The 12,889-nt window shown below is 49.7% G+C and overlaps 4 protein-coding genes across 4 annotated transcripts; 1 reads left to right on the top strand and 3 right to left on the bottom strand.

Moving 5' to 3' along the window:
• Window positions 1-1,317: 1,317 nt before the first annotated feature.
• TrAtP1_010330 (uncharacterized protein) lies at window positions 1,318-1,784 on the bottom strand (the record flags this gene model as incomplete). The annotated part of the gene is made up of 4 exons (XM_014089787.1): window positions 1,318-1,421; window positions 1,487-1,503; window positions 1,562-1,668; window positions 1,767-1,784. The coding sequence occupies 4 exons, from the start codon at window positions 1,782-1,784 to the stop codon at window positions 1,318-1,320; spliced, it is 246 nt and encodes an 81-aa protein (XP_013945262.1).
• A 2,072-nt stretch (window positions 1,785-3,856) lies between these two features.
• TrAtP1_010331 (uncharacterized protein) lies at window positions 3,857-4,168 on the bottom strand (the record flags this gene model as incomplete). Its single annotated transcript, XM_066114659.1, has 1 exon — window positions 3,857-4,168. One exon carries the CDS (start codon window positions 4,166-4,168, stop codon window positions 3,857-3,859), a length of 312 nt encoding a protein of 103 aa, XP_065970755.1.
• A 3,531-nt stretch (window positions 4,169-7,699) lies between these two features.
• On the top strand, window positions 7,700-8,595 carry TrAtP1_010332 (uncharacterized protein; the record flags this gene model as incomplete). Its single annotated transcript, XM_066114660.1, has 5 exons — window positions 7,700-7,834; window positions 7,915-7,988; window positions 8,304-8,314; window positions 8,407-8,514; window positions 8,576-8,595. The coding sequence occupies 5 exons, from the start codon at window positions 7,700-7,702 to the stop codon at window positions 8,593-8,595; spliced, it is 348 nt and encodes a 115-aa protein (XP_065970756.1).
• A 2,464-nt stretch (window positions 8,596-11,059) lies between these two features.
• Window positions 11,060-11,523, bottom strand: TrAtP1_010333 (uncharacterized protein; the record flags this gene model as incomplete). Its single annotated transcript, XM_066114661.1, has 4 exons — window positions 11,060-11,107; window positions 11,164-11,239; window positions 11,304-11,396; window positions 11,468-11,523. 4 exons carry the CDS (start codon window positions 11,521-11,523, stop codon window positions 11,060-11,062), a joined length of 273 nt encoding a protein of 90 aa, XP_065970757.1.
• Between the last annotated feature and the right edge of the window lie 1,366 nt (window positions 11,524-12,889).

Here is a 12,889-nt window from a genome sequence, read left to right on the forward strand (position 1 = left end):
AGAAAAAGCACGGATGTTTGCTGGTCCAGATGACGGCTGTCTCAGCCATGGCGGACAAAACTAAGACGGGACATGGGGGGTTAAGACTCATCGCGGCGGGATTACAGGCAGTCTTTGGGTTTAGTGCTGGTACCTGATTCTCTGTTATTGTTGCCCTGGAAGTCTCACAGCTCAAGGAGGCGAGTTTGCTGATTAAACAGAAAAATGACTTGTCCCATTCGCTTTCGCAGACTATTGGTACTATATGATACTCCGGAAAATGCCAAGCGCAGCCACAGTCCCAGCTTTCCGGAAGGGCTGCCTGCAAAATAACAAAAAAAGATATCCTAGCAAAGAAAGGAAAAAAAAAAAAGACGCCGCTTATGTTTCCAAAGATATCCATCTATCAATACATTTTGAATGTTCCCTTTTTCTAATCCCTTGCCAAAGAGAATCTGTCCTCCTGCGGACAGACCTCGTGATGATGGTGGCCCCATGTTTGGCCTTTATGGCCCTTGGCCGCCACCAGTGAAATGCCGTATTCGGTGTGTTGCGTTGGAGCAGAGGCCAGCCTTTTTTGTGTGTGTCTTTGCATACTGGTGTGGTGTCACTGCGGTGTAGCCACCTCCTTGTGATGCCGTGGCTTGTTGTTTGGCCGGCTGCTGAGACAACACAGCTCGAATTGCGCATTGTTCCATATCCAATGATCCCAAAGAAATAATAACTCCCTCCTCTTCCGTGAGAAGAGGCTAATGCAGTGCAGTGCAGCGCAAAGTGCAGCTAATTGTTGTTGTACAAAAACGACTGACTTTGCGCCTGTGAAACCCTTCCAAGTGTAAATGAGCAAACGAAAAGCAAAAAAACAATGGTTAAAAAAAGATCCCAGCGGAGAATGCCTGCTTAGCGAAACTCCGAAACAAATGAGCTAATGAACCAGGTTTGCACCTGGGGGAGAGTATAAGCCATTTCCCGTCCCATGCTGTCTTGTGTCCATATTATGGCAACATTTTTTTTTTTTTTTTGGTGTTTTGTTTTGGAGGCTTGCGTGTGCGTTCGTGTGCGTGTGCGCCCCGTTTTTTGGTTTCCATTTCCATCCAGTCAATAACAGTAAAAAGAGATGTCCTCCTATAGCCGTATTCCGTCGCGTTCGATTGCTGTTCGGGCGCCCAAGATGCCCAATCCGATGATATCTTTGTTTTTTGTTTATTTTTGTTTCCGGGGTTTTGTACATGTTCCAATTGGCGATGTGCTCTTAAACGATAGGGCTTAGAGGGCCCAAGGGTATGTGTGATCAATGAGTTGTATGTTTGTAGTCTTGGGCTTGTAGGTGACGATGATTTATCGGGCAGGAACTCGCGCTTGAGGAACCGATCGAGAGTCGGGCCTACGGATGAGCTTCGCCCAAGGGTGGTTGCTGGGTGTTTGGCGTTCGCGGCAAGCAGCTGTTGGTAGGAGTGTTAGTGCCCAGTCAAGTCATGAGAGTCTCGGTGTTAGTCGCGATGCATACCACAGATATCGTCGCCCCTGCAGTCAACATGTTAGCTTTGTAATGATGGATCGACTATCTGCTCCCAAAACTTACCAGTACTGTTTGCTCACAATCGTGGGAACGCATCGTCGCTCCGTCTGGATATATTTGGGGCACCATGATTCTACCAGGTGGTAGTGGTGCTGGCACTTGAGCTCCTTCTGTAAGTGGCAGACTTGTGTTAGCAATGGCACAAAAACTCCCAGCTGCGGGTTCGAAAACAAGATTGAGCAGAAGAAAATAGGGTAGGCAGTCGTACGTAGATGTAGTTGCACATTGTTGCTGATGATATCGGAGGTATGGTGAAAAGATTGGAGGGAGATGCGTCTCGGGTGGTGGTGGATATATCGTTATCGGCTCCAGGCAGTCGACCAAGGTGAATATTGAGAAAAGATTGGATGAGGTCAAGTAAACACAGATCGAAGCAAGACCAGAAAAGGTTGATGGAGACGTATTAGCAGTTGCTGTCGTGAGTGAAGCCGCCCAATGCAGCAGCTTGCAGGCGGCGGGGGGACGCCAACGTTTATACCTGGATGGCTTAGCCGTCAAAAACAAGGGACGCTTTTTGACTGACCAGGTCTCCGGGACTCCCATGACAGACATCGATGGAAAAAAAAAGTAGTGTCTTGACCCGCCCTTCAAAGGCTGTTTCCACCTCCAGAATCAGCGAGGCGTGAGGTACCGCCGGAGGGTTATTGCCCAGGCATGCACCCCTCTGGCCACTCTAACCCTTGCCTGAGTTACCCAAGCTTGAGCCATCGAAAAAAAAAAAAAAAAAGTTGTTTGCCCACCAAGGTCTTGCCATTCATGGGTCTTTGCCCTGACGTCGGGGGGGGGAGGGGTGCTGTGTTTGGCGCTGGGCGTGTAAGAGAGCGAGCTTGGGACGCCGAGAGACTGAGAGGAGAGCGTTATTACGAGTTACCGCTGGTACTTCCACAGGTACCAAATATGGTGCTACAGCTTGGAGAAGGGGGTGTGCCACGAGGGCTTCAGCGAGTGGGGGTGTGTGGATATTTCCAGGGTGGTTGCAAAATGGGCAAGAGTCCACGGTCTGGCTAGTTTGGTAAATGAGAAGAGAGCAAGAGTCGCTCAGTCAGTCACCGGTGCGCTCAGACAGTCCGACAGGACTCGATAGTTGCATAGCGACCCTGGTCTGCCATCTTGCAGCGGCGTCGCGGCGTCGTGGCTTGATTCTCGTTCGCTGGAGCGTATATGAGAGCGTATGGGGGGGCGTTGGGGCTCTAGCAGCAACCACGGAAGCTAGGAAGCAGCTGTTGGCACCTGGGAATTACTCGTAAACTCGCCTGTTCCATGCTGGTTGCTGCTCGCCGCCTCATAAAGTTGCCTGTGCTACCGACTGGGCGCTGGTACAAGCAGTTGAGGAGGGGGACGGTCCGCCGCTGTCTTTTGCCCTCCAAGTTTTAGCAACGCGGAATGCTGCAGCACTACGACTGCAGTCCGTCAGGTTAGCTGCTGCTGTCGATTACTCGAGGCAGTCCCTCAAGCCGTGGCATCCCATCCCATCCATCCCATCCGCCCATCCATCCAGCCTGCTTGCCCTCACCGCCGTCTCAGCTTTAATCGCTCGCGGCACCTGCACAGCAGACTGAGATGCGTGCCGCCTTGTCCGTAGGACTTTTACTAGCTGCGGCGATTCAAAAAGACACGGCATGGGGCTCTTGTCCAGTCCATGTCTTGATTCACCAGTGCTTTCCTTACCCCCTCTCTTGGCTGGCAGGGGATGTCCTCCGATGGGACCAATCCACGCCGTCGGTACGGCAAAACATCCCAGAGTTGCGAGGATCTTGTTGAAATCACGGGCTGTGCTGGCTCGCAGGGAGCGGTTATGGAAATGGTATGATTGCTCGTTTGTGGTCATGAGACAAACAAGAGGAGGAACACGATAGGCCGTTACAGCGTGCTACCAACGGTATTATGACGAATAACATTCACATTCCCCCCTCTCCGCGGTCTATCCTAGCCATCATCCAGCTGTCTGGAGGCAAATACCCGTGGGAGCTGGTAGGGAATACCCTGGAATGAATTCTCTTAAGTTCAGCCAATCCGCGCTAGATCAAGCACCGACTTGAAGCTTCTGCGCTCTAGGGCGCATGGCGGAGTGAGGAGAAGAGAGGCTTTGAGCGCCACTATGCAAACTGCGTTGATTTCTTTCTTTTTTCGAGCTCCCGACTCCAATAAACTCGGATGCTCGTGTAGTTGAGCGGCGTCACATCACATCATAAGCCTCACCAGCAATGCTCCGTAGCCATGCAGCACTCCTCCATCATCGCATCGCCAGCATCGGCGTCAAGTACGACACTGGGCACCATCTATTGGCACACTGGCCCGCTAAAGCCATGCAGCTAGCCAGAGCATACATGCATAAAAGTTGAGACCGATGAAAGATGAAAATCCCAAGAGGCTTGCTGACATTGGCAAGCCCAAAGAACCCACGTGGTTGGATGGTGTCTTGGAGCAGCAAACAGTCCCAAAGCCCACAAATACTGGGGACTGGTATTCAACCTGGTCACTCACTTTGCTTGGTGGCAGCTCTTCTGCCCTCCATCCCGCGCTGGTTGGACTCATTCCGGTCCGTCTCGCGGCTGTCAAGTGATGCCCCATATCTATAACTTTTCTATCTTCTTGTTTCCTATCTAGCATTTATTTTTAAACGCTTCCATCTCATCAGGCTGCCATAAAAAAAAAAAAAAACAGCGCTACGATTTTGCCAAGGACGAGCCAAAGAGGTAAGCCGAGAAGATGAAGACAAAGACCAGAGCAACATCACCAGCGTACAGTCGGTATTTTTTATTTGCGCAGAGTCATGGGTCCTTGGTCCTTGCAAGCGCAGGATCCTTGGGACATCAAGGGCGGGTACACAACTTGGTGTCATGACTTGCTTTGTCCGCCGTTACTGGCTGCAGCCTCTGGAGATTTCAAAGCTCTTGCAAAATGGTGTGCCATTGCTGTCGCATTTCGAGCTGGGGGGGCCAGAGATGAGAACCATGCTCGCGCCAAAGCTTCTGTTATGAGCCAGCCCCAGCGCGGCTACTCTTGGCCGCAACTGTTTATTTCATTTTGTGCACGCTCGAGATTACACACTCGTACAGAGAGTCCTTGTGTACCTGTATAACACCAGGTATGGCCGAGCCAAACCGCTGAAAACTGCACGATAACGGCGGCGTCCTTGGCTCTTCGGCAAACTTCCAGGCAGAGACTGTGAGTGAGTGGATGAGGACCTAAGAATACGAGCAGTCACCATTGCAGCCCATTCGAAACAGCGGGAGACGAAATGGCGGCAGAACAAGGGACCCGCCATGGACAGAACGAGTGATGCCTTAGAAGCCTTCTGGAAGACTTCGCCAAACCCGCCCAGCCCACTTGGTGGGAGACGTCGTGGGTTTCGATACTACAAGTACAAGTACGGAGTGGTGCCTTTGTGCTGGCCGCTTTCAAAGGCAACAGAGGCCACACCCCCTGGCAAATTGGACGGGCTACCAAATCGGTGGGAGCGCCTAAGAGTGGCTGGAAATGGCCTCGAATCTACCCATCGGTTTAAGCCCCAAACGAGAAAACCCGGTGCCGAATTGCGCCTTTAGTTGGCCTCGACTCTGTTACACCCCTGCCAGGACGTGTTACGGAGCTCACTGGTCCGACAGCTATTGCGAAAACGTAAAAGTGCCTACTGTTATATACTACCAAGCAATATCTCAAGCCCATACACACGTATCCATAGATTGACATCTCCACGACTTGGCGAGCAAGTCCCCTAAGCAGGGGTCTCTGGCTTAAGGAGGCGCCATAATAAGCACAGCCGCAAGGTGGCATGCAGCGAGTATATCGAGATGGTGTTCTGTCAAATTTTTCTTCTCATAGTTGTATATAGCATTTCCTGCCCCCATGATCCCTGGAAGACGTCTGTCTCCATCGCCGGTCAAAGAACGAGTATGGATGGTCGTGTCCATCTTTACAAGTCATGTACAGCCTCGGGGAACTACTGTACCGAATTCACCGGGGGTGAAGAAGAGGGCGTGTGTCTCGGAAACCACCAGAGACGCTCAAACCTCAATCAAAAGACTCCATTTTTTCGCGATGAACGGACGGCCTGTGATGAGAGACACCAAAGAAGAGTCATGACACAGTTCAACCGTCTGTGCTGGTTAGGTAATGTCGTTAGCCTGCCTTCCAAATGCAGGAACCAGCAAAGTTCGCCGCCGCATGGACGCCGGCAAGGCCGCAGTAGCTTCGTTAACAATCCGCTAAAGAGATGGAGATGTTCTTCACCACGTTTTTCTCTCATCTGAAGGGCGAATGTCTCAGTGGCGCGCCACATGGCACGGCTCGTAACGGTAGCAGTAAGATTAGCAGAATGTCCTAGGTCCCTTTGTCAGGCCGTTCGTCGACAGCGAATCCGGTGGAGAGTACATGTAGACAGAGACATCTCAACTGCCCTAAACAGAACTGCCAACAGGATACGAGGTCACAACAGACTCTGAATCGTGAAGTTGACATGTCCACCCCCTGTACTTCCGCAAGCATTGAGAAGCAGAAAAGAAAACAAGACTAGAAGCAGAAAAATTCTTCGAAGGAGCTTTGACACATCCCCACATAGTCTTCTATTTCGACACCGTTAATCACCAGCAACTTAGCCTCTGCCCCTTGGTACCCAATCATTCCCTCGGACCGCTCCCTTCCTCGCGTCCTAAAGCCCCCTCAATGACATACTTGCAGTGAATCAGCAGCTGAGCTCATCTGTTGACAGCTTGCGGCTCGCCCGATGGCCTGGGACTCAGTATCGCGTCTCGAGCTAAAAGCATTCTCCACGCCGCATTGTCTCAAAGGGTCTCATGCCGGTGGCTATACAGATTCATGCAATCGTGCTGAGAGTCGTCACTGTCGCCGCCGCATGTTTCATATTACTAGTCGTGGTCACGGACCTTCTGACTCCAAAGTAAACAGCAAGTAATAGCGCCGATATCAATGGCATCATAGGTAGACAAGACAGGCACACAAGTATCTGCAGTCATCATATTTTCCACTTTGATATTGCCGTAACCGGCATAGATGTGCTGTGCCGGAAACTGGTGGCTCCCTCCCTTAGCCCGGCCCCATTGAAAAGAATCTGTATGGAACAAATGAATGAGCCCACAGAATTTCATTAGCACTCGTTACAAGACGGAAGTCGGTGTCTCTTCAGAGGCGGAACAATCCGAAGCTTGTGACTACAAAATATTGAAAGATTGACATTGAAGATCCCCAAGGGGGTTCTCGCTCATCAGGCACGAGACCCAGCTAGGGGTTACCAGTCGGCCACAGCATTGCGTCTACAGTACGTGTAATTGCGGCTCGAGCCAATCACTGGCGTCACCGGCTGCTCGTCTCTGGGATTTTCCAGGATGCACAGCTTGGTTGGTTGCAAGGGCCGAGAGTGATTTTCTGGGGGGCAGAACGCAGGGTCCTGACGTCCCAAGAACGCAAACTCTGTAGCAGCGGTCTTCGCTCAGGCCCTCTGCTGCGAACAGCCTGTCTTCTCTTGGCCTTGTTGCATGAACACGGAGATGGGCGTATACATGACATGACGCGCATGAACAAGTTTCGCGCAACTGTTTCTGCCCCGAGCTGTAGGTATTCCAGGATGATGACAGTTCCGCCGCTGCACGGAATGAAACAAAGACGCGATTCCGCTGCGAACGGGCCTCGCACCGCTATTTCGCTCAGGCAAACAAGAGCATTTCCCTTGTCGATGCTAAGGTGCTTAGCCCCTGGTAGCGGCCGAGTCTTACGACCGAGCAGAGCTGCTCTCCACTTGTTGACAGGACAGCTCCAGACACTTGGCCAATAGCCTGCGCTTGAGGCACAGAAGAAACGGCTAAGCTGTCAAGCCTGTGCCTGTCTCTCTCTCTTCTGCCTCGCTCTCCTTGTACCTATCGCCATCATGTAGCTACTGAAGATTTCCAAGCCTCTAGCGTCGGTCGTGCGGACAACGTCCTGGGGGGAGGGATTCTATCCTCGCGGCCTAAATCGACGGCCACACGCCACCAAGCCGCAACAAGGCAGTGGATAGGCGCCGACTTCTTATCGGTGAGCCGTGGCTGATAGTATGCACCCTGATGGGTTTGTTTCTGCGGATTGCCTTTCCCTCGTGACAGCCTCCAAAGCCCACCAGTGGTTGACGCCTTTGCAGAGGCGCTGATGGCAGATCCCGGCCCATTGGCTGCGTTTGGGTCTCAGCACCACGACGACGGGACGGCGCGCGGGCGGCGGAGATCCCAGTATAGCAAGCAGAAGGTCTTGCCGAGTCTTATTGGCAGCGGTGGAAGAAATACAGTAAGTAGCACCGCCTGAAAACTCGTCGTCGGCTTTGGACCGAGACCGGGGACATGGCGTCGTATCTGAACAAGCAGCAGACCGAATGCACCAGCGGCCCGAACAATAGCTTGCGGAAGACTTGCGGAGGACTTGCGGCGTTTGGCACCCCGACGTACTGTATCTTCATTTTCTCTCTCTTTCCAAGCTTCTTTGTTTGCAGAGAAGAGAGTCTTGTGCTGCCGCTGATCGCTCTCTGGAAAGCTTGTATACAAAGTAAAGATGCCGTCTGTCATGGGGAATGCTCTGGAATAGCCGCCGTCATCAATCTAGAATTGCGTCTCTGGGAGCCGAGATCGTGTATAATAGTACGCCTTACAAGGAAACCCTCCGACGGTGGAGTATTTCTATAGAAATAGGGCCTGCATTCACAGGCGAGTGGCAATTTTACACGGCCAAATTTAACATGTTGCCAGCAGCTTGTCTGGAGCGGGCAATATGGTGAGCGAGCGCAAACAAATCACTTATTGTCTTGTTCAGCGTGCTCCGTGCTTTCTCGAAATCTTACTAACGGGGGCCGTACACTATCGCAGAAAGGTCGAATTTGCCGATACGACTTGCCGACGGGAAGTTTCTTGAAAGATTTGTAGGACGTTCAAGGTATGGATGGGCGGCAGCACCAGCCCTATTGCTGGGAGTAGGTAGTGTACATGCATAGTATGACCGATTTAACAGCTCAGGAAGTCCGCTAATCTTGAGCAGAAGAGAGAGAGCTTCCGTAAGCCGGCGTGTGTATACTAATACGGCGCAAAGGCTTCAACGAGTCATACTGTCCGGCAAAGAGGGAACGAAAAATTTTGCCAAAGAAGAAGTCGGCATTGACATCAAACTTCGCTTGGGGTTAGTTTCGAGTTGGATGCAGCAAGCGGGCTGCCAAAAACAGCTATGCAGATGGCTCTCGCCTTTGACATGGCGGTAAGAATGGAAGCGTCATGCAGAGACCCTTGTAGATGCAGATTGACGTGTGCATGCATACAGTAGCCTATTACTTACTGTTACCGTACATGCACCCCATACTTGTATACGAGCAAACAAGTGCCGTATTCCTGTGCAGCTTGCAGAAAAATTTCGACTTTGAGGGTCCTCACATATAAAGTGTTTCACTACCTAGCTATCTTTGGCAGCTACTTGCCTGATTGTGGTAAGTAGTGGAGGGACTTTCTTTAGAATCCGCAACCAAGGTTGGCCAAGATATGCGGTAGTCGTGGTGGCAACCGGTGGTTGGTCGATCGGTGCAAGTTCATGTAAAGACGCAAACATCATGTGCGGCAGTCTTGGTTTTCGCCGGGATAGACGGAGGGAATATGTTTACAATTGGGCGTGAGAATGTAGAGAATGCGATATAGACTGCAGTTCTTGATCCGGGTCAACGTCTATAGAAATCGGGCGGATGGCATGTATTTCTACCAAGGAAAATTTGCGCAGCTTCCTCTAAACATATATCAGATCAAGGCAAGTTAATAAATAGGCTAGCATGTGCTTTGGGAAGCAGGATGAAACAGCTCCAGCATGTGAAAGTGAGAATGGGCGTATTGACGACAATGCGCAGGATCTGGTGTTGTGGCAATTCTATGTCGTGTACTCTGTAGATGTAGTTTAAACATGTTTTGGTTGGTCTTGTACTTTCAGTTGATGATGCGTCTATATAGCTCTTTGATGCCCTAGATATCAGTAGACTTTCTAGATATCGTTCCAATGCTTTTGTAAATGATCAGATATGCAGTCAATTATTGCCATGTTACAAAATCCTGGCTTGGAATCACCGAGGAAGTATAGAGTCAATTCATCCTGCGCCGGTGAATCTGCATATATTATATATGTTTTCATTTCCTTTCTTTGTTCCAGATAGCTTTATGATCCTCGAGACTTAACTAGCGAGACTGAATATGTCCATTTGCATTGATAGCAACTTGGTTGTCTTTAGATTCCACTAGATCCTGAAGCACCCTGCCAACGCATGCTTGGAACTTGAGTCCTGCAAACATAGAGCAAGCCTTACATAGCTAAGTTTGGACATTTAGATGGCCTCTCGATTTTCTTCATATCTAGGATATCGTTGCGCGAATGCTCCTAAGCTTTAAGCTAATCACCTTCAACCGAGATATATAGCGCTGAGCATAGACGCCCGAACTCATACATCGTTTGGCGTGCTACTCATATCGTTCAAAATAATTATCCTCCTACATCATATCTCACGAGATTTTTTTTGTGTTCCATTCAGCTACGGCAGTCTCTACTGCAAAGAAGCCCAAATGAGGCTGAACGGGTTTGTATAATACCTTGTAGGTTAAGAGGCCGCAGTGAAGATCGATTTGAAGGGCTACGCGAAACTTGGCAATGATCGGAAATTTCTTTAGATAATAGTCTTTATGATAGCTACTATCGAGGATTTTATGACAAAATTGAAGCGTTTCTAACTCCACTGCCAAGAATTGGTGGACGGTGAGAAAAAAGGATCGATGACTTGGTGTAGTATGACAACCTGTCGCCAGAGAGTAAAGTATATACTAATAATTGATAATCACTTTATTCAAATGCCTATTCTCGAGAAGAGCTTGTACTAAATCTTAGTCTTTTGAGTTTTCCTCTCTTCAGATGGCATGATTCGCACGTAGTTCATCTATGGCAAAGATGATTACGAGAACTCTGCTGTAGAAACGCCAAGCCGAAGGAATTGGCTTGGATCGTTGGGGGGCTAGGACTTACAAAGCTACTTTGGAGAAGTTTAATTATCCATAATTGACTACGTAGAACTATTCCCCCCCCTCTTGACGAACGCTCTCTTGATCTCAGAAATGAACACTATTCATCTTTTCCTTCCTCACACGCAGCAAAGAATGCCTTTCAATTACATAAAGTCTTGTCCAATTTGCAATATATAACTTTTCTAAAACTAACTAGGGATGTTGAAAGAATTTAGCACAGCAAATAGAGCTCACGTTATAACTCTCAACGCCTGTGTTGTGGCCTACACATGTCCCAAGATCGGATGCTAAAGTGGCGGGCATGTGCAATTGATCAACATTTTGAACATGCATTTGGAGAATTGTATCAATTACCGAGGAAACAGCCACATCGGAAACAGTTACCATGCTGGCCTAGACGCTCATGTGTAGGTGAGTCCATGGCTGAGTGATAGTGGCCGTGCACGACCAACGGTGAGATAATTTTGCACGAATAGATGTCTTACTGCCACTTGTTATCCCTATTGTAATAACGCGTCATTATTTGTTCCTGGTTGTAATCGATTAAAAATAAATTCCATTTTAAATATTCTGGGGTCAACATACTTTAAAACAGGCTCTCGGCGGTATAAAGACCTCCGAACCAGCATCTTCCCGCATGCCACCCTTGGTTCGCTTGTCGCTTATGAGGTGATTAGTTGAATCCCAGCTTTCGTAAGCTGTAATACTCCGTGAGCAGGTCATACATTACTCCGTAATTCGTGCTGTGTAGCCCTCTGTGGCGATCCGGCGAAAGGGATGGCCTGCTGGAATACAGACGAAGACTCGCAGGGTGTAGCCTGGGCCAAAGTATTAGACTATTCCGTGTCGACCAACAAAGACCGCCTAAAGGACGATCCTCCTAGCTCACGCCTCTTCTCCGCCTCCTTTCTCCTTTGCGTCGTTTCTACTGGCCCGCTTGCACATGTTGGTTGAGTCACGGGAAGATTCCGTTGGAGGCTGCTGTACTTCGTAATCCTTTTGCACTGCTAGGCAATATCCTTCCACCCTTCTCTGGGCCCCCAAAACCTGCGGGATCCAATTCGGTCAGCGAAAACTGGCTCTCGGTATCTCCCAACTCAGCCATGTGATGATCAAGTCCATGGGCACTATGCCTATTCTAGGGCACGGGTTGCATGCTCCGTGGAACGCCCCCACAGTCGTGATCTTGGGAAGGGTGTGAGTATGCGTATAATTGATACAAGGTTGTGTGTTGGCGAGGCCGTTGCTGCAGGCATCAAGTGCTTGCTGGGTGGCGGAAATATCACCTGCGGCGGCAGCCTCAGTCGTAACTCGCAAACGGCCCACTATCAGTTATTGAGACCGGGCCGTTCTCCTGTAAGGACATGACGAAGGCAGAGCCTTGTATGCGGCAGGCAGGGCTATTCTTGGGGCCGTAGCAATAATATACTTGTGGCGGTAACCGTTTGCTAAAGGGATCTGCGATCTCCGCGGCGAATATAGATAGGCCTAAGTTTATCCTTCTCCACGAATACCTATTCGGCTGAAGCGGCTAAGGGAACACGAAATGTACTTGCTCGACAGTGGTACGTGCAGAAATTCAGCTTCCCCCATAATTCCACGGAGAGACCGCGATGCGAAAACTTCTACACCTAACATTCTCTTCCAAAGTAAAGCACATCGCCTTTGAAAAGTACAAACGTCATGATTAAACTTGGCTATTACAGTAAAAGCCCTTTTATTTTTCCTTATTTTTAAGCTGCTTACTGGGAGCCGATACTATTCCAAATAGAACACACTCCGCCAACGGGACGGTTATTTGTGGGCAGATCACTGAAATTGCCGCTTCATGAGTGGGCATCCTTGCTTTTTTCCCTTTGCCTTTTTTTTACCAGCTCGAACTGTACTCTCTGAGCGCAGTATGCGTCACATTTCTTTTTAAAGATGTCAAGGCAATAGCAGTAGCCTTTCTCAGACATGATCTGTTTCTGAACAGGAAACTCACGAGCTGAGAAAACGGATATAGTTGCCGACTTGCTAAATTCGGCCCTTCGAAATGGGCCAACCCGCGCGCTGAACGCAACCAGCAAGTCTCCATAACACGTGAGATTCACTTCAGTCGAGTCTGTCAAGGGAAGGGCGAGATGTGATACGGGACGCGACTCGCCGATCTTATACTATTGCTGGCCGGACATGTATACAACTACGGACGACTTTGTGCGGCTCTCATGAGCGGCTAGCCGTTATGTAACTTATGACCATACTGAACAGACGGGCGGCCGTCAGCCCTATGCAGTGCTGCGTCTCCACGTTTAAGATAACGCTGCGTGTT

The sequence above is a fragment of the Trichoderma atroviride genome, chromosome 5 (genome assembly GCF_020647795.1).
Source record: "Trichoderma atroviride chromosome 5, complete sequence".
Lineage (NCBI taxonomy): Eukaryota > Fungi > Ascomycota > Sordariomycetes > Hypocreales > Hypocreaceae > Trichoderma > Trichoderma atroviride.